This window comes from Artemia franciscana, chromosome 4 (genome assembly GCF_032884065.1).
Source record: "Artemia franciscana chromosome 4, ASM3288406v1, whole genome shotgun sequence".
Lineage (NCBI taxonomy): Eukaryota > Metazoa > Arthropoda > Branchiopoda > Anostraca > Artemiidae > Artemia > Artemia franciscana.
The window spans coordinates 41,335,676-41,358,050 of NC_088866.1; the positions used below are offsets into that span (position 1 = coordinate 41,335,676).

Genomic DNA, 22,375 nt, shown 5'->3' on the forward strand with positions numbered 1-22,375 from the left:
AGCGACAAAAACGCTTGGGCTTAGAAGCGTCAAAGCTTTAAATCCGGCCAGGGTGAAACGAAATTTTAAGTTGGTGAGCATTCAGCAATAAATATCGCTATATATTCAATATTCAGTTTAATTTATTACTTCTTATCAAAACTGCTAATTTATTTTGGAGTAAAAAAAAAAATCAATAAGGAATTTGGAAAACTTGAAACTTTGGCACAAATAAACGAACAGAAATTAATTTTAAGAAAACTTTAAGAAAAAATAAGCTTTCTAAAGAAAAGTAAAGGCCATATTAAACTTATGATCAGAAGAAATAGAAACCTACAATAACTCAAACTAAGAAAAAAAAAGAAGAAATTACTATTAAAAATTAACAATCAAATTATATAATAATTAAATTAAATAATTAATTGTTATTAAATTAAACAACAATCAAAATTAAATAGACAATCATGGCAAACATACGACAGGCCCTTATATAAAAGAATAAATAAATCTTAAAACGAGTACAGCTTAAGCTGAATATGGAAAGCAAACTTGAAACGAACAAAAATCTCTACAAAAAAGACTTTAGGTTTTGCCTCTTTCTTTCACTGTAAAAGCCTAAAACCTATTGCGTCATTGGAGCTTTACTGAAAACGAATTATATTACAAATATTTTCTTTTGTACTTATTACAACATTGAAAACGAACACAAACATTACAGCAAAATTAAATTTCGAACTGATGAGCTATCAGCAATTAATATCATTATATATCAAATATTTAGTTTAATTTTATAGTTCTTTCCAAGACTGCTCAAGACAAATATAGCTTCACTACAAACAGGAGTTTGGATACTGCCCCCTTCCCTAAGTGTAAAAGTTTAAGACTTACTACGTTATTGGTTCGTTGAAAACGAATTATATCACAAATAATTTCTTTTCTAGTTATTGCAACATTGAAAATGAAAATAAATTACAGCGAAAGAAAATCTTGAACAGGTGATCATTCAAAAATTAATACCATTAATTTAATTTATTAATTAATTAATAGCATTATAGATCAAACATTGAGTTTGATTTTGTTTGTACTTTTCAAGACTGTTCAAGACACATATGGTTATAGTAGGTTTTTATTTATTCTGATCGCAATCAAAGAGTAAACTAAAGAGTACGGCGCAATCAAAGATTAATATAAAAGAATTAAAATATGAGAAGGCAAAAAATGTTGAAAAATGTCTTAAAATCCCAAGGCCACTTTCGATTCGATTCTACCTTATTCTTTTTCGTTTTAAACTTATTTTTTTTAAGTCTAATTGTTACATTTTATTGTTTAATAACAGTTTCATGTTTACTTATAATTCATTTTTGACAAGTACTATAAGTTCGGCAGATTGGTTTGAAATAATCGTTTTAAAGATGCAACCTAATGTTACACTAGGAACCTTTCCAAGTCCGAATTAATGAAGTCTACAAAAAAAACTATACAAATAAATGGAGAAAGAACTATTTAGGGTGGCGAAAAGGGTCCAACCGTATTACATTCATTTAAAACTAAATCCCACCCCCCTCCCCAGTATCACTATTTTGGGTCAGTACGCTTGCAGAGTGTTAAGCACATTTACACATAAGGCGAACATTAGCCAAACCATGTATCCCAAATTTATACCAACAATATCGCAGAACAGCCTTTTATTCGATGAAAGTGAGCGCATGAAATTTCTTCAAACTAATCAGAGGCTTTTTCCCCTGACGAAAAGTTACTGAAAGGAAAAATGACATTTTATGCCTTTATTAAAAGCGTCACTGAGCCAACGAAAACCCCTCTTTTTCGAGTGAAATCAGAATTCCACGCTACACTCGGTTTAAATTTGAAACAGATGGCTGAAATAGCATTACTGTGGGGTTACGCCAATGAGACTGGTAAACCACGTCCGTCACCCCGATAGTAATAGATTCGCTCTTAATAAGTATAGGACAATATTTTTGGTTACACTGAAAAATGAGCAGAACTAATCAAGCTCGAAAAGAGAAAATTCATGCAGGATAATTTTAAAACCATGAAAATAGATATAGAATACAAAAATCAGAAAATATATTCAAAAACAAGAAGCAAATAAAAGAAACAAGTAAAGAAAACAACAACCATAAAGGGACGGAACAGAGATACTAGGGCAAATGTGGCATGCGAGAAGCATGCAAGGGTCAACATCTAAAGCTACTGATGACAGGCAGCAAAGGGAAGCAACGTTAGGCTATTTTTGGATAGACTGAAGAATCAATCAGGTTAAGGTAGGCAAAGTAAATAAGTGAAATCGAATTTTGCTATTTTCTAGGCTTTAAAAAGAATTCTGTTCCGTTTAATCGGAAATAGGTTTTTTTCTCGGTTTCTAAGAATGTTATTTTCATTAAATCTCAAAACCTAATTTTCTAAGATTTCTGGGAAAGCTTGAGTCAGCTTTTAATTTTCTGTCATTTTTCTCCCATGTCATATCCAAGCTCGACAACTCTTGCAATACAGACAAATCAATTATAAATAGTTAAGTCAAAGAACTAAACAAGTTTATGATGCACGAGAAACGGCGATTCTTTAAGGAATCCTCTTAAAACTGATTTATGCGAAAAAATCAATACTAGAAGTAAAAAAGAAAACATCCAAAAGTAATATAGACAAATACAAAATTGCTCATAACCATTTTCATTGTTCTAAGATAATTCTGCAAAAAACTAAAAATTTTTGAATAAATAGTTTGGCTGTTCGTCAGTATATACTCATGACACAAACACAGATAAGCACTCTCACAGCATAAATGCACGAAGAAACCGAAATATGTTTAAGAAGAAAGAAAAAGAAAAAGAAGAAAACCAAATGACATAATGCTACCTGATTCGCTGCTAATTTCTATCTCCTTAATAGCAGAAGAGGAAGGCCAAAAAACAGTAGATCTGAGTCCTTCTTCCACAGCTACAGCCAAACCTGTAGTTTTTCGTCCTCCTAATAAAGACCTTCGGAGATCTGCCACTCTCTGAATACTTTCTGGAGTCTGAGTGACTGGTTCTTGAGAAAGTTCTTCTTCTCTGGGACGTTTTTCTAAGAATTCGTCAGTGTAGAATCAAGCTCCCTCGTGCGTTTTGGCTAGAAAATACGAGACTTAGAATGGTGTTGTCAAAACTATGGCAGGAGATTCGCAAATGTCTTGTTAATTTTCTTATTAAAAAATAATGAGAAAAAGATTGAGATGGCTAGGGAACGATCTGAGGATGAAGTTTGACAGATTGCCAAAGATTGTCCTTCTCATCCAACCGTTTAAGGGTAAACTGAAGGGAGATTGTCCTCATTTAAGGTGGGGGAAGGGTGTCGTGAGGAAAGGTTTAAAAGAAGTTGTAATTTTCTGATAGGGATTAAATACAGATACTTTGGATAGATTGGGATAGAAGAGGAGCATGCGTAGCTGTGTTGCCCTGAGATGGCTTGTTGCAACAGTAGAGTATTAGTTGTAATAGCAATTCTGTCCTAAGGGTATACAACACTCCACCTCTGTAAACATGAGTAAGTAAAACTAATAATTTGTTTAATATTGGTAACTAAAATACTGGTATTAACTGTTTTATTTTAACTTTTTCGCATCTGTGTAGAGCAGGAACTGATCTCCTGATTTACTATCTTCGGCCGCGAGTGCAATGAGTGGTTGGGGGTTAATCCTCCGGCGTTTCCTGTGTTTTCTGCTCAGATTTCTTCAGGTACCCATTTGCAGCGGGGGTAACTGTGGCTGAGTTTACAGAGTCACACCTCTGACAACCGTTCGAAACCAAATAACCAGTTACAATAGGACTCAAATCCCTGTCCTCGCAGACAAAGGATGTCTAGTGCGCTAACCGCTCGGGTCGGACGGCTAATAAGTGTTAAAATGTAGCCGAATTATCCAAATGCCTATCCTTTCTTTAATTGTAACAGACATAACTTGTTTCCTTATAAGCGGTATTAGGCCAAAAAAGCAAACAAAAGAAGAAAATAAAAGAAAACTGAGAAAGATCAATTTTTGGAATAACCTTTCTTTTTTTTCTTCTTTTTTTTAAAAGAAAAGTTATAAAGTCTTAAGCACAAGCAATCGTGTATATTTTAGAAAAACACATTATATAGCTACAAATTTTTATTAGAACGACACAAAAACAATTTTTTTTGTTCTTCACTTTTTGAAAACTACAAGTGGCAATATTTGCTGTTGCAAAAAAATGCTGGGTATTTTTTCTTTCTATGAAACTCAAACTAAGAAACTAAAAAAATAAGAAATGAGGCCAAACCACCCCTATAATGACAAAATTAGATTTGACGAGATTAAGGCTAAAAAAGGTTAAAGCAAGATACTGGTATTCATAAATTTTACTAAATTAGCATAGTACAACTTATACATTCCATCTTATACAAGTCTGACAGAGAGGTTAAACTTGACTCGTCTGAAATGAAAAGTACTGAATGAGATACTAAGCATTGACTGAAAGCCGATAATAAGTGAACTTACACTTTTATAACCAATATTAAGGAAAACAAGGACAATGATAATATTATCATAGCTAGCTATTAAAATTTTAATTTTCACAAAAACACTTTTGCACATATTGTGTGGTAACATTGTGTGTTATGGGCTCTTCTGAAGAAAAAAAAACACTAGACTGACAAAATAGTAATAATAAATAATTTACGAATAAATAAAAATTATAACAATCCGTTGTTGTTCCTTGCTAGAATTATTTATTTGTAATCTTTAAATACCATTTATTTTTATCTTTTTAATATATTATATTCGTTAACGAGAACTTTTATTCTTATACGAATCTATGGCCCAAAACCATTGACAAAAATGGGAGCACTTACATATATTAGTTACACATAAGCAATATGAGATACATATAAGATAAATATAAGATAACTATATTATTTTAAAATGATTCTAAACGTGCGTAAAAATAAAAGAAAACACAAGAATCTAATTAATAGAAAGATTCTGCATAATATAGAGAGAATATAATTATTATAACTATTGGAGGGATGAGGCACAACTCTTATTGTAGCAACCATCATCTTGGGGAAGAATGTTCAACGGGGAATTAAATGGTACTATTCTATTTTTATTATAATATTTCCATTAAAAGAACTCATAGAACAGAATTATACCATTTCTAGCCGATTTCAGCAAATTTGGTTTTAAATCAACCACTTGTTCTATTCCTATTTACTAATTTAATTATCTTTTTTATAGTAATTTACCAAAAAAGTTCTTGGTTATGTTAATTATCCACTTCAAATTAATGTTTCTTTAGTCAGCTGTTAGTTAGTTAAAAGCTACAGTGGTTTCTGACAGATGGTGTTATATATTTTCTCAAGGGAAAATGGACTACTGTATTTTTAAAATATTTGAACAATAATTTAATACACTATAATTTACAATTATAATTTTACTATTATTTTCCCGCTATTATTAAAACAATTAACTAGTATTGCCATTATTTAACAGTAACCATTCACTAATGAATCACAAAGTACTATTTAGCACTTATTCATTGCTATATAATTTACTATAATGTTTCTTTAGCAATCAGTTAGGAAGTGAAAAGCTGTAAGCTACAGTAATTTCTGAAAGATGGCGGTAAATGTGTCGATGGAAAATGTTCAAGGGACTTTCAATGCTCAAACTATTCCTCATACAGTTTTCTAGCTTACTACTATTTTATTGTTGCTTTGCTTAATTTTCTAAACTGATTCTTTTTGGAACTTCAAGGGTTTTAATTGAATTATTTTAAGTTTTATGGACTTAACAAAGGTAGAATCTGAAATGATGACGTTCTGATGCAAGAATTCAATAATGCATAATTTAAGAGATTGATACAAAAAATAAAAATAATTAAACAAAAATTATATATATACGACATGAAAATTTTTAAATAGAGAAAATTTTTTAAATCACACAAATATATTTGTATGTTTTATAAACACATTAAACTAAATTTTAAATAGATACATTCCATAAATTTATCATTGAAAATTCGATGTAAACTATTCCAAATTACTGAAGTAGGTTTTAACTACCTGGTTTTTCTTCTAAATCAAGTGACAATTTTCAACCAATCATTATATCGATACTTCAGCACTGAACCAAGACCGTATCTAGGGGGAAAAGTTACCGAGTTTCACCCCCACCCCCCAAAATCTTTGTCCGAATCCCCTCGTATCCTGAGTAAATTGCATACGAACAATTTTTTTTGTTCTTTTGGTAATCAAATCCTGTAACTCAATGTAACCCATAACTCAAATCCTGATGGTGGTGGGCACTAAACTTAATATAGCTGTTTTCATTTCTATGATAATATATACTTTAATAACAACTATGTCTGAAGGGCGGTATTTTAGCACGCCGCTATTAACATTATCAATAATTGGATGTTTTCCTACCTTACCTGCAGTACAGGTAACAATAGAAGTTGCGTGACCGAGATTTCGAGCCTTTGTTGCCATTGGTCGAGTACTTGCAGCGGGCAGGCCAGTGGGCGTTCGTTTATTTTGAAATACCACTCCTTTTGAGGTCAACTGCTGTACTGGTGCTGAAAACAGTAGCGCTACATCGTTTTATCAATATTGTATCAAAACAAATTAATTAGAATTTGCAAACATAAATTTTAGAGTAAATAGCATAAGTAAGTAAAGTAAGTAAGTGAGACGTCACTAGACCCTTAAGGTCCAAACTGGCGGTGCTGATCCCCGTTTCATGGCCCTTCAGCCAGGAAGTGCAATGGGGGATTAGGGGCCAACCATCCTGTGCTTTCACACACCCTTCCTGCTTACCTTTCCCAGATTTCTGCAGGTACCCATTTAGACCTGGGTCGAATCTGGCTGAGCTTATAGAGTCACGCCACTGACCCCGTCCAAAACTAAATAACTGGTCACAACTTGGATTCAACCCGTGCCCCTTGGACACAGAATTCCCAAGCCAGCGCTCCAACCACTCAGCCAAGACGGTTGAATAGTAGGCATAAATAGGATGCTACTACTATTACAAACAATGCACTGCAGCACGTAGCCACCTGGAGTAAACACAGCTACCTACGCCCCTCCATCTCAATCTATTTAAAGCCGCCCTCTTTACATCCCTCAAGAAGTTCCCATTTCTCTTAAATATTTTCTTATGACATCTCCCGCCTCATACAAGGACATCCAGTTTTTCGTTTATTCTTGAACGGTTGGGCAAACAAGGACTATTTTAACTATATAGACTATGTCAAGGAATAAGGGAAACAAATATTGGTTGGAAACAAAGGTTGGAATTGGTTGGAATACGGGAAACATATGCAATTTTATCACATGGATTTGTCACACGTCGCATTCTTGCAGCATATAAGGCTAACTCATTTAGTGTGTAGTATCAGGAAAATTTGTGCAAAAACCGCCGGTTAAATTTGCATTAACATTCGAGAATTACTTACGCAGCATTTCATCAAAATCATGGTACAATTTTGTTCTTTAGGCCTAGGGCTATAAGATCGTACGCATACACTCTTGGAAATTTGTCAAAGTGGGAAAAAAACTGGCACCCTAGGAACCTGCAACGGTATTCATTTTAATATTCATCAAATAACATATTTTTCATCTATTTCATCAAATTATATATTTTTTAGACTCATCCGTCCATATTGTAACGAAAATGATAATTATTTGTAGGTGCATATTTACATATTTACATATGCAAAATATGCCCAACTTGTCCCGTTCCTGCTCCGTTTTCGCTAGGCCCCCAACTGATTAAAGAATTTTGTCCAAAACATTATATCCGTGAGAAGTAAAGAAGATTTATTCATTTCAATTACCTTTGGTGGTTGCAGTGGCCCCTTGATCCTCACTTTGGAAATCGTCTGAATCAGAATTTCTGCTGCTCCGCTGTTAGAGCTGCTTCTTGACCCCCTACTTGAAGATTCACTTGTTGAACACAGTGCTAGAAGACCAGTGAAATTGTACTTAGCAGAGTTTCCCGTATTCTTTATGTTATGTTAGATTGTAAAGCAGGAATAGCGTAAGCAAAGCAGGACTTGTCTTAAATAAGTGGATTTCCTATCTGGGCCTTCTCAGAATTAAGAGTGATAAAATACCCCTCAGAATTCTTATCTTTAAAAACAGTTGCACACATTTCGTGGTAATTTACAGAGAGAGAGATTTACAGAGACACAAGACCAATTATAACAAAGTCGTTGAATATTGTAAGACCTATTATCACAAAACTGACGTTGAATCTCGTTTCGTCTAGTATGTTTAGCATAATGAAAAAACAGCACAATATAATTAACAATAACAAAGTTCTTCTTATAAGTGAAGAGAAAATCAATACAAAATCAAAACTACAATGTATTAGCAGATCAAATAAACCAACTTGCGATACTTCCTTATATTTAAAATTAAAAACTACCACTTTTTTGCGTGATTATTTTAGAGTGGAAACAAGACTCTTTAGCTATGTCTTACGATAGAAAAATTAAATATTTTTGGATGTTTTACGTGAGTTTGAACATACTTAATTTGATGCATATCGTAGGTCATCATTTTGAAGAAATGGAATTTGCTTAAAATATAAACCAGCCTCTTTGAATGCCTCATAGCTTAAAAATAACAATACTATGGGCAAGGCAGCATCCAAGGTTTTTTTTCGGAGGGGGTTTTACAAAGATGATATACTTTCAAGGGGTTACACAAAAAAGTTCTAAAACGCATAAGAAATTTGTCTATATTTATTTTTGTTACGTTTTTACGAGTCGGAAAAACATTTCGGGGAGGGGGGATGGGAGGAGCAGAGTCAAATCCCCCAGGTTTCTCCCTGGATACGGCCTTGACTATAGGCAATAATAAGACTTCTGGAGTTTATATTAACGTTGATTAAGTCTTAATTTCGAATATTACTTAAGTACGTTTCTACAATTAAAAATTAATAAAAATATTTAGGCTACAGATAATTTTTATTAAAACGGCAGAAAAAAAATTCTTTGTTCTCCAGTCTTTGAAAAATATGAATGGCAATATTTGACATTGTGCAAAATGAGTATTTTCTCTTTCCAGGAAACTGATAAAAATGAGGCCAATATACACCACCATCCTGAGAAAGTTAGATTTGGTGAAATTAAAGCTTAAATGGGTTAAAGCAAGATGCTGGTATTTACAAGTTTTCCTGAATTAACATAATACAACCTATACATGCCCAACTTATAGAGGTAAATCTCGACTCGTCTCAAATGAAATGTACTCAATGTAATAATGAGCATTGATTGAAAAAGGATAATGAGCAAAGTTATACGTTTACAACCGGTAATAAGCAAAGAGAGGAAAATAGTTATGTTCTCCTAGCTATTAGATTTTATTTCCACAAAAATAAAATGGAAAATTGTCTTCCGCAAAAAGCCTTTTTGCAAATAATACAGGATAAGATTCTGTTCTATATGGGCTCTTCTGAAAAAAAAAGAATACCAATAGAGTAATAATAAAATAATAGAATAAAATAAAAAATAAATAATGTATTTATTTCTTGTTGTTCATTGTTTAAATAATTTATTTTTATTCTTTAAATATCACTTATTTTATTCTTTTAATATTTTCGATTCGTTAACAAGGATTTGTATTCTTATGTGCAGGGGTGGCTCGAAGTGGAAAGAGTGAAGGAGGAAATGACTTACCCCCCCCCCCTGATTTTGCAAAGTCGTATAACGCGTTTATTTCAACCTTATACAGCACTTGAGAAGGACAAGCAAGATTTGGTTGTGTGCTCGGAATTTTTTCCCCAGGACAGGAGTACTTTTTAAGACGCTGGGATAGCTCATTAAAATTGGAAGGTAAGTTTTGCCTGGGACAAAAGTAATGAGCAACCTTGAAACCTTGGTAATTTTTTAGAATCATGTCACCGATCTATATAAATGGTAAGAAGGAGTGAATTATAGGGCAAAAAACTTCCGATAAAAGCCCCGACGCTGGAATACACGAAGCTGGAATACACTGTATCATTAGTTCCTAGTTCCAATGACATTGTTGACACTGCCTGGGAAAATTTTACGTTGAATGCAAGAGGTATTTTGTTGGAAATACAATATATATCTTCTGTGTTTGAGCTATGTAAATAGCTATCAGTCAATTGCACTGAAACCTCTTAATACTTCAACAATTAGTAGAGTTGTTGTCAAAAGTGGCAATGACAATTTGCACCCTGTGCCTTATATTCCGTGCCACAGACTAAACATTGTTATAGAACCTAGTTGCAACTCATCTCTCTCGATAGTCTAGCTTTTCATCATCCTTGACGACATGTACATTTTCTTCCTTCATCTAGAAAGCATTTTGCCATCCTTAAAAAAAAAAAAACTCTTCAATTGAAAACATACTTAATTTCCAAGACTTATCACAGATTCGGTGAACGACAAGGGCTGAAACCATACAAGCAGAATCTATATTCGTTTGAAGCAATATTTGTTCTTTATACAGACAAAGATCACCGATGCGACGACGAAGGTAGAAGCTAGTGGCCTTCTGAAAAGGACAGTAAACTTTGGATTTAACGCTTGCCTCAAGTTTGACGAAAAAAAAAAATATCCATAAGATCAGGATACAAACTGAAAAACTTGGAGGAGAATATGAAAATCATCGACACAAAGGAGATGCTTGAAGCATCTTGTTCATCGTATCATAAAATTATCGTAAACACTGAGGGATGCCGAGGCTGCGACTTCACACTGCTTTTTCTGAATCTCCTGATGTTCCAGCACACCCTTTACTAATTTTGCTACATTTCCTACTTCTAGTCTCATCCCCTTCTCTCAATTCCAGATTCCCAATAACCCGCAACTTTTGAAAGTTGATCTCAACTGGGAAGCCCATAAGCTTTTCCTTCTATCCTGCAGCACCACCAGATAAGTTGTATTTACTAACCTAATGTTCGGAGTCACTTTTTCCCAGGATCCTATCATTCTCCCCTCAATGAAAACAATCCTAGATCACCCTTTAACACCAAAGTATTAAATTTCCCACTTAGCCCTAAAAGTCTCCTGAAATGTCCTGAATATATTCTCCCTATTCGTTCCCCTTTTTCAAACTCCCAAACTTCCCCAACATAGCTCAATACTGGGCCTAATTTCGTCTCAAATATCCTCATCTGAAGCTTAGTTTCTGCTGGTCCTATATGCCTAAGGGGACTCTTCAATAACGCCCATGAAGTTTCCTGACCCTTCTAAATTGCCATTTGCACCAGCTCACTCCACCTCCCTGAACTTGTAAACTTAAATCCTAAATAAATAAAATACTTAACTTCTTTCACCTCTTTTCCTTTAAATATAACTTATTCATTTCAATTTCTTTTTTTTAAATTAATGTAACTCATTTATCGATAATTAAAACTAATTTTTTACTCCCAAAATTACGATCTTAAACCTCTAACATATTCTGCAAATTCGGAGCCAATTTCGTAGACAATACTATGTCTTCTGCAAGCAATAAACAAAACAGAACCAGCGACATTGACTTTAACATAGGTACATTTCTATTTCTAAATTACTCCTCAATATAATTTATAAAAAGAGAAAACGAACGCGGTGATAGAGTTCATCCCTGTTTAAGGCCTACCATAATTAAAACTGGCCTAGAAAAGGAAACACCTACCTTCACTACTACTTTAACCCCCTCACCCATTTTCATTATAGCTTCTACTAACCTATTTGGCAATCCTAATTTCACTAACACCCCTTTCAACATACTCCTTGAAACTTCATGAAATGCTCTCCCAATGTGCGGGAACGACGAATATAGCTTTTTCTTCCTATACCTTGTATATTTACTAAATGACACCAGTAATAAAAAAAATATGATCTATTGTACTATAATTCTCCGTAAGTGCTGCCTGACATTCAATTAATCTACCTTCATAATGCAACCATTTTTACATCCTTTTAGACAGTACTCTACAAAATAACTTACTAATAGAACTTCCTAGAGTTATCCCCTTGCAGTTCTTGTGCAGGTTCCTTTCTCCTTTCTTAAATAATGAATCATAATCGATTTCTGCCAATTATGCGGCCACAAACATGTGCTTAAAATAGCCGAGAATATTGATGTAAGGACTGACAGTATCTCTACTCCTGACCCTTTCAACATCTTAATAGGTACTCCATCCATGCCCGTTGCTGAGTTCACTCGCATACTTTTCAAGGCACGCCACATTTATTCATGTCCAACCGACTCCAGTTTTTTAGCATTCTCTAAATCCAACTTCATTTTGGCCGTCTCTTCTAAACTATTCATCTCCTCATCAAATCTCTCTTAGTCCTTTTTGGTGCATATCTTTTTTTGTATTTTTGTTCTAAGTATTCTGGCAAGGTATCGTTCTGTGGGATTGAATCAGTCAACCTTCTATTTTCTGTTGATTTTTTAACTAACTTCCAGAACTCTCATACATCATTCACCCTAAATTTATATTTGTAAAGAATAATAGCAGAGAAATTGAATGGTACCCTTCTTTAGTTATTACAATGTTTCCGTCAAAAGGACCCACAGAACGAAATGTTACCATTTATAGCAGATCTCAGCACATCTGGCTTTAATTCACCCACTTATTTTATCCTTATTTACCAATTTATTCAATTTACCGAAAAAGTTCTTGGTTATGCTAATTATGTACTTCAAATTAATGTATCATTAGTCAGTTGTTAGTTAGAAACTTTTAGTTATAGTTGCTTCTGACAGATGTCTATATATTTTGTCAAGGAAAAAAAGACTTTTCAATGCTTAAACTATTTCAACGACATATTTCTAGCTTACTACTATTTTACTGTTGCTGTATTTAATTTTTAAATTGGTTTTGTTTGCAAGGCTTTAAGAGTCTAACTTGAACTAGATCTACATTGCATGTTGCATGGGCAACGTGAGGTGTTGGGGCAACCTTTGTTCGGCTTCGCCGAGAAAAGTGTTGCGAGAGCAACATTTTGGTTTTGTTTCCTCGCTTCGAATAAACGCTAAAGTAGTCAATCTCTAAGAATCTTAAAATAAATACTAGGTACATCAACTCGTAAAAGTTGCAAACCCCTCATCGCTGAAGATGATTGCAGCCTAACAGCCGATTATTATTTACAAATCCCCTACAAGTCTTACCACAGGAACCAAATTAGTTTTACCATCAAAAACACACCGGAAAAAAATAACAGGTACACCAATTAGCAAAAGTTGCGAGCCCCTCATTGCCGAAGATGATGATGAGCTAACAGGCAACTGTTGCTTAAAACTCCCCTATTTTTCTCTCAATTGGTATCGGCCTATTTTGGTTTCAGTGTGTATCTTACTACTGATGTTGTCAACCCCTTTAAACTGGTATATCTCATGAAGAAATTTTTATACCAAAAAAGGATGACATATACTTTGATCAGATCATCAAGAGCTATCGACTGCCACCGAAAAAATATCGATCTGTCTTAGTTCAAAAGTTGACTTTTTTGCCGTAGGCCAAGTTTCTAACGTCATCACTTAGAAAGGAGTAAAGTTCAAAAGTTGATTTTTAGGAATGAGAGAATTTTTAAAGTTTAAGAGGCACATCTGATATCATTTCTCTACCCTAATCCTAAGTGGGAAAACCGAATGATAAACTCAACTGAAATCACGAACAAAAATGGGTAGAAACAATAGATGGCAGCGCTTTCGGTCCCCACTTTTTTGTTTCTGTAATTTTTTTTTATTTTTCACTCTAAGAAGATATATTGGCTGTGGGGCCAGGCAACTGCCACACATATTTTACACTTATAGATTTTAGTCCATCTTCAATTTGAAACTGGTGCCTGCCTGCTTGCCTGCTAGAACGGAGCTTTCCGTCCGAAAGCAGAAACATGGTTTGGTGAAGCAAAAGCTTGACTGCATAACTTCAGATGATTCTCTCTGACATAGGCTATAAAACTCTAAGTCACTTAACACACTATAGGCTCTGGCTCAAGGACAAGCAAAAACCATGCTTTTTGGCCCCAGGCAAGAGCTCTACGAAGCTTTCCAAAATGCTAAATCATATTCATCAATCCAGCCTAAGGTCGACACTTTCCGTAAAAACCGCCGAGGTTAGACCCTTACCACTTTCTAGGAATAAGGTAAGATCAAGGTGCTAGAAAAAAAAAAAAAAAAAAAAAAAAAAAAAAAAAAAAAAAAAAACACGACAAAACCAAAGTGATGCTCTCGCAACATAATTACAGAATTATTTTGAGTTCTATTGACTTAACAGAGCTAGAGTCCGAAAAATGTGCAAGGTAAATAAATTAAAATATTTTGTTCTTGAATCATACAAATAAATTTGTATCTTTTATAAATATCTTAAAATTAATCTAATAAATTTTATAAATATATTTACGATTTAAATCAGAACAACTACTGCTGTTGCTGCTTGACCTGCTAATTGAAGAATCACTTGTTGATGACAGTACTACCTCAGATCTTCCAACTGTAAAGATAATTGCACTGATTTAGTGGGAATTTACAGAGAGGTAGGACAAAAGACCTATTACTACGAAGTACAACAAGGCCCTAGTGTAACGCAGGCCGTATTATAAAAAAAACTGACGTTGACCGCTTAAGCTTGACTTATGTCGTTTTGTCTAGTTCATTCTGCAAAATGAAAAAAAAAAAAAAACAGCTAAATTAATTAATAATAACGAAGTTTTTCTGATGGAAGTGAAGAGCAAAATTGAAATAAAACCAAAATTACTGTTTTTTAGAATATCAGTTAACCCGACTCGCGATATTTCCTTATACTTGCATAATAACAATTTTATAACAACATTTAACAATAGTAATCACTCAAACAATTACTGGAATAAAGTGCATTAAAATCCTTTAAGGAAGACATAAAGAAAGAAAGGTAAGAGAAGGAAAAAAAGAAAAAGGAAGAATAAAAAAGAAGTAAACTTAATATCTGATCTAGTAAAGCCTTAGAACGTGTAGATCAGTGCCACAGTAATGCATGGGAGGATGAGGAAAAAAACAAATAAAATACGCAAGAACCCTTATCTATGTAGGCTTCCAAGGATAGTTTAAAAAAAAATGTAGAATTGTTTTGCCTGTAGTTATTTTCACAGACCTTAAACACTACAAATGCCAAAGAGCACTATTTCAAATGACCTTCATGCCATGTTTGACAAGAAATCAAGAAGTAAAAACTGATCGTGTTGTTTATCTCTTTTACACGAACTGAAGTATCAAGAGGTAGTATTAAGAGCTAACTTTATTTTTTCTTGAACAAGTAGTTGAATTGGGTGGCTTTGGTGTCAAAATTTTTACATATCATGTCTTACACATCATGGAAGACGATTTGAAATTGAAATAAACCAATTATATTAAAAATTGCTATTTCCCAAGTAGGGATAGCTCTGTGCCACGGTTTGTTGATTAAATACCAAGGGCTCTGCCCTTGGGGTCCCTGACGCCAGTACACTCGTTTTGTTGTGCATTTCTGGCCGTTGGCTTGCTTTGACTGATATTGTGCCTGATGCAAATTTTCCCTGATTCCTGCATCTACCAAATTGCTTGAAAGTGTTTATTAACCCCCTCTTGCCCCTGCTTTGAAATTTAGCTCTGCGCCTGCTTTTGATTTATATTGCTTGCTTAATTTATATTGACTGAGGGCCTCCCTCTGTGCTTGTAGCTTATTTGTTTTATTTATTTGACATCTGAATTCCTTTGTGATTTTGTTGATTTACCTGACTATTTTTAAACCATTGTGTTTTCCTTTTCCTTCTTTTGTTCTTTTTTTGTGATGACTGACAGGTCAGTTAGTAGGCCAAGTCCTGCCACCCCTGACCCAAATAACTCTAGTGTTAGGATTTTGGCTTTAGGTGTTGAAGGTCCTAATGAGACCAGTAGGGTTTTGACATTAGGTAGCAGAACAGTTATTGCAAGAAAACTGTTTGAATACCTCCAAAATCATGAATACCGGGGCCATTATGGTTCAATGCTAGAAAGACTTGGACCAGATGGCTCTATTATCATAATAGCTGCAAACCAATCAGTAGCTACTGCTATACTTTCTATTACAAATATAGCAGTTAATGGTTGTAAAGTAAAGTTTGTGCTCAGTCCTAGTTCCAACCCTGCTTAAATAAGAAATAGAAAAGGTATTGTTTTTATCCCATCTGAGGAGGTCACCAATATCGAGGATTTTGTCAAGGAGGTCCAAGTTGACAATAGAATAGAACAAGTGACACTAGCCTTTAAAAACCCAAACCCTTCTGTTATTCCCTTGGTTTGCACCTTCAATCTGGATGTTCAGTTCCCTCTGAAAATCTCTCTCTGGGGTGCAAGGTATACAGTTAAGCAGTTTATCCCCCGAGCAATACAGTGTTTCAATTGCCAAGGTTTTGGCCACATGGCTTCAAATTGTCGCAGAGGCAGAAGATGCCTACCGTGTAGTGGACAACACACCCATAATGAATGCCCCAATCCAAAACAATAAAGCAAGATCAGTCTCTCAAGTGCCCAAACTGCAGTGGTAACCATGCTGCTAATGCTAAGGAATGCCCAGTATTCATGGAGAAGAAAGCAATTGTGACTTATTCTTTCACCAATAATGTCCCCATGAGGACTGCTGCTGAGGCCTTGAAGAAGGGACTTCCAACACAAACCAAATATGTCCCTATGGCCCATAAAAACTCCTTCCCTGCTTTGACACCTAACCTCCATCCAGTTGAGGACCTAAACAAGAAGTATATGTCCATGTTTGAAGGAGTGGCAAGACAGATCTCTGATCTTACCCAGATATTAAAATCTCTTTGCAAACTGGTCTCAAAGATACTCCCAGCTGGTCTTGAAAATGCTGCCCTCAGCCTAAACAACATTGCTGAAAACATAAACAGAGTGGAATCAAGCCCTACAACCTCTCCACAAACCAGCAGCCCAGGAAAAACTTAAAGAAAACGTAAAGGCAAGGAGACTATGCCTAGCCCAGAAGGTTATAGTAATAAGCTACAGAGACCCAGGTTAGCCCTTTCAAACACCAATGTCTAGCTCCCTTTCTGTGTTCCAATTAAATATACGTGGATTCAACCAAGCCAAAAGAAAAGAACTCCAAAACATCTTAGTCAGGTATGCTCCTGATATTTTTCTACTTCAAGAGACCTTTTTAAAACCAGAGAATACTTTCTGTGATTTCAAAGGGTACAATATTGCCCGCTGGGACAGAGTCCATAAAACAGGTGGTGGCCTACTGTCCCTTGTGAAAAATGACCTAGCCTTTAAAAAACATAACCCCAGTCCACAAGGGGAGATGGAGGTTGGTATAATTGACATAAAGCTACTTGGAAGTGATAAGTGGATTAGTATTGCTAACTGTTATGCACCAAAGACAAATAAGTTCTCCCTGAAACAATTCAAACTGATTGTGAATGCATGTGGCCCTGTAAAAATAATTAGCGGGGACTTTAACCTACACCACAGAATGTGGGACAGTGTATCACCTGAAGATTCAATTGCTACCTCTTTAACCAATTACATCCTGGAACCCCAAAATAAGTTGTCCCTTGTCACACCCACAGATCTAAATACACGGCTGAACCCACAGACAGGCAAGTACTCAACCATTGACCTCACTTTCACATCAACAGATATGACAAATAGTGTAGAAATCCAGAAACCCTGTGACTTTGACTCAGACCATGAGATTATATCATTGAAACTGGAGATTAACCCAGTAAGGGCAGGGTACCAACCAGTGAAATTGTGGAAGTTCCAAGAAAAACTCTGGGACTCTTGGAAACACAAACTAGACCAAAAGGCTTTGGAAATTAAGACAAGTGATGAGTCAGTGGAAACACTGTCTAATAAGATTACTTCAGCTATCATAGCCTCCTCAGAAAGAATATTTGGCTACAAACAACCTCATCCAAAAAGACAAAATTCTACTCCAGGATGGAACAGTAAATGCCAGAAAGCCTATCTAGAGAAGAAACAAGCAAAAAATAATTTCTCTAGATACCCCTCAATTGAGAATAAAATAGTTTTTAAGCAAAAGACAGCAGAATTCAAAAAGACACTGAGAGCTGAGACACAAGATGGATGGAGAAGGCTCATTGAAGACAAATTTAGCCACAACACTCCTGTTCGAGAGCTATGGAGAAACTTCCAGATTTTTTCAGGCAAAAAAAGAAGGAACCCCATCCCAGCAGAAATACAGATGGGTCGGTCCACAGAATCTTCAACCAATGGTAAACTTAATCTCTTCATAGAAAAGTTTCTGAATGTAGTTACTCCATTACAGTCCACACACCACCAACCTAGTCCCAAAAATAGTACTGCCCCCTTTCCCATTTTTAGCTCCCTGGAAGTTAAAGAGACCATTTCAAAGCTCCAGCCTGGTGCAACTGGCCCTGATGGAATTCATAATTTGATGCTGAAAAATTTGCCAGATTCATTTGTTGAGCTACTGACACAGCTATTCAACAGATCTGTCATAGATTCAGAAATACCATCTGAATGGAATAAGGCAATAGTGATCCCACTTCTCAAGGCAGGCAAAGACCCTAAGCTGGTTGATTCCTACCGCCCCATATCTCTCACTTCTTGTGTTGCAAAACTAATTGAGAGGGTAATAAAACAAAGAATTTTAACCCCTTTATCAGACCACATCCAAATTGAACAGCTTGGCTTTTTACCTGAAAGAAATACCACAGATGCTCTAGTTAGACTAGAGCATCTAATAAAACTTAGCTTCAAAAAAGGAAAAGCTGTCCATGTAATATTTCTAGACATGGATTCAGCATTTGATAGAGTTGATGTGGGGCAACTAATAAGAAAGCTATCTATAATGGGTTTACCAAATCTACTGGTAAATTGGATCCACCAATTCTTGACGGAAAGGGAGGTTCAGGCTTCCTTGGGTGGCTCCTACTCAGAGTTTAAGAGAAAAGCTTATAACATTGGACTCCCTCAAGGATCCGTTCTAAGCCCACTTCTCTTCTCGGAGTATTGTCATGATATAAGCCTGGAAAATGTCCTTGGAGCAGAGCTGTTTCTGTATGCTGACGATATTGCTGTTGCAGTTGTGGGGAGAGACCCTTTATGCTTACAGTCAGCCTCCCAAAAAGCTGTAGATACACTATCAATTTGGGCAAATAGTAATAATATGGTTTTTTCAACCCATAAGTCAGTTAGTGTGTTGTTCCACAAAATGCATAACCTGGCTGCTTTCAAACCACAGGTGAAACTGAATGGACAAAAGATTGTAGTTGCAGAACATGCTCGCTTCCTGGGAGTTATATTTGACCATAAAATGACATGGAAACCCCATCTGGATGAGCTGATTGGTAGTCTTAAACAAAGACAAAATTTCATTAATGCTCTCTGCCTTGGAAGAAGAGGTGCCCCCACAGCCTTTGCCTCAACCATTGTCAAGTCAGTGGTGATATCCAAGATAGACTATGGATCATTCATATACGGATCAGCTAAGAAATGTCTCCTGAAGAAACTTGACACTACACTTTATGCAATTTTAAGAAGGGCCCTTGGTGGCCTAAAATCTACTCCTATTGTAGCTATGTATTGTGAAGCTGGGATCCAGTTCCTTCACTCCAGAAGAAAATACCTCCTTGCAAGATATTTTGCTAAGAAAATAAGACTCAGGAACCATATTATCTACAAAAAAATTATTAGCCACCACAACCCTGACATCCGCTTTAAACCAACAGAGATGTCTTCTTTCCAGAGATTCCTTTGCCTTCCGGGCATGGAAGAGTTCATTGAGAATGGCAGGCTGACTGTTAATTTGGATGATGATTTGTCTAGTGCCTCCAAAGGAATTAAGGAATTGATTATTCCTAAGATCACCATAAAAAAAAGGAGGGCCTCCCCCAAGCACTGATGAAAATCTTATTCCTGGTAAAGCTGGCAGAATATGAAGAATACATTCAAGTTTATACAGATGGCTCAAAGACAGTAACAAAATGCAGTTGTGCAGTAGTTATACCCTCCCAGAGTCTGTCTCTTTCATACTGTTTACCCCCTAACCTGACAATTTTCTCTGCAGAGCTTATGGCAATTAAGTTTTCACTTCAAGCCATATCAAGCCAAACAGAGAGCAAACATCAGAAGTATATTGTCTGCTCTGATTCACTTTCAGCTCTGGATTACCTCTCACACCAGCAACACCAGGCAAGAAATGTTGCCATTGAGATTGAAAATTTGGTTTCTCAACTTGCAAAGAAGGGTATATCTGTTCTATTCATATGGGTTCCAGCACACTGTGGTATAACAGGAAACGAACTAGCAGATCAGGCTGCAAAACAAGCCTCCCAACTAGGCCTGATCACCCAAACTCCTATCACTGGTCCTGAATTTCTTTCTTCAATTAGCTCAAAAATTTTTGAAGAAGAAGAGGCCTGGCTCCATACTCAGCTCCTTGATCTCTATGATTATAAGCAGCCTTCAAAAGAAATGTACCTCTCTTCTCACATCCTTTCTACCTGCCTATTTCGTCTTAGATGTGGTCATGCAAAGACAAAATCAACACTATTCCAGTGGAAAATGGCTCCATCCCCCAACTGTGACACTTGTGGAGTGTATGAAGATATACGTCACATCATCTTTAACTGTAGAAAATATGAAAAAGAGAGAGAAGTACTAAGAAATTGCTGTGAGAAGGCATTTAGTGCATTCACAATGCGTTCTGTTCTGGGACATCATACGTCCCCTCCTTGGGCTAAAAAACTAAGCACAAACCTATTAGGTAGATTTGTTAAGGCTACTGGTTTGGTTCATTCCCTATAATTTTTTTTTTTTTTTTTTTTTTTTTTTTTTTTTTTTTTTTTTTTTTTTTTTTTTTTTTTTTTTTTTTTTTTTTTTTTTTTTTTTTTTTTTTTTTTTTATCACCTATTTAAAAGGATTTTTAGAAGTGCCCTATTTATCATTTTAGATATATTTTATCGGCATTCGGTTGTATTGATATTGGTTATAATGTGTAAAAATTGTATTACTTTTTATTATTGTGTTGTACATGTATTTTAATTGCTGTTTGACAATGCATAGTTGCACTATTTTGATTCCCGTTTTTCAACGCAGGCAGTTGCTGCAGGCAAATAACCCCCCTCCATTACCAAGTCAAGTGATACTGTTCTGGTTCAGTGAATACTGACTGAAGTGACACCCAAGCAAGCTAGTGATTATAGAAGGCACAGAACAACTGAGTGATACGAACGCATATGACCTAATGGTCGAACGCTTCAAACCCCAAACAACAACAACAACAACGTATCATGTCTTTGGTGCCTCAAAGACATCCTTTTTACCAAATATTAGTCCTTAAAGTACCAATACTGGTTATGAAATTTAAATTACTAACCAAAAACATTAAAATGACAACACTTTTTTGCCCACAGGTTCCATCTTTGGTCTATTCATACCTAAAAACCGGGATTATCTATGATATTCTAGAAAATCAATTAACTAGCACGACTGAACCAGATGGTAGAGCATCAAACACATGATTTGGGGTATCAGGTTTGGATCCGACGTTAGGCTTTTTCTTTCATTGACAAAAAGGACTTTAAAGGTAGGGGAGATAAAAACGGTATTAGAGAATTTTAGACGTTTAGACAGATACAGAACTCGATTAAATGATTGGCAGGGACTAGGGCTCTTTTCTCTTTGCGAATTCCAAATTCTTAGTTTCAATAAGTCTGTCTGGTTTTATCTCACAGCTGGATGGTCCATTCAAAATTCATGAATGGGGAGGGGGAGGCAGAAATGAACAAGCTTATACTGGGATACTTCTCCACAAAGGAGTATGAACTGGGTTTCCTCACAAAGGAGTATTCGTTGACTTTCTTCAAAAAGAAGCATATAAGTTAACAAATTAAGTTTAACAAATTAGTTAATTTAACAAAATTAACTAATTTGAGAATAAACAATTAGTTAACAAATTAGATAAATATGCAAGAGAATATGAAAATGATCCTAAAAATTCTAATATTTCGACACAAAAACCCTAAAACATTAGATGTTTGACAGAGGAAATAAAATTACTAAGGTCCGGAACTATGTTGGAGGGACAGGCAAACATCACTTCTGGGCTAAGCATCTGGATGAACTCCAAAGTAAAGAACTTAACTACCTAAAGAATACTTAAGCACTATTCTTAAACAAAATATCTATGCTTAAAATTATAAGTCCACAAACAAAAAACTAAAATTCCCCCCCCCCCCCCTCTAAATTATTAGCAGTCTGGAATCAAAACCAGTGAAACTTTTTTTAAGTATTTTTTTTTTAACTTTTTATAATTATTTAAAATGGTTAAAAGGCTAAGAATTTGGCAACTAGTCCACCCAATTGCAGTTTAAAAACAAAAGATAAAATTAAACGAAAAAGCAATTAAGAATCA

General features: G+C 35.2%; 1 protein-coding gene across 9 annotated transcripts in view; it reads right to left on the minus strand.

Annotated features, from left to right (window-relative positions):
- LOC136026436 (uncharacterized) overlaps positions 1-22,375 on the minus strand; it is a 72,525-nt gene that overhangs the window by 8,308 nt on the left and 41,842 nt on the right. For 5 of the 9 annotated variants that reach the window (XM_065703028.1, XM_065703024.1, XM_065703026.1 and 2 more), the window contains 3 exons: positions 14,366-14,455; positions 6,421-6,569; positions 2,857-3,108 (listed from right to left, as the gene is read on the minus strand). In XM_065703028.1, coding sequence (XP_065559100.1) covers positions 3,064-3,108; positions 6,421-6,569; positions 14,366-14,455 — 284 coding nt within the window. In that variant the 3' untranslated portion in view covers positions 2,857-3,063. Of the gene's footprint in view, positions 1-2,856; positions 3,109-6,420; positions 6,570-7,829; positions 7,955-14,365; positions 14,456-22,375 lie in introns of all 9 variants that reach the window. The other 4 variants (XR_010617287.1, XM_065703030.1, XM_065703031.1 and 1 more) reach the window with 3 other exon arrangements.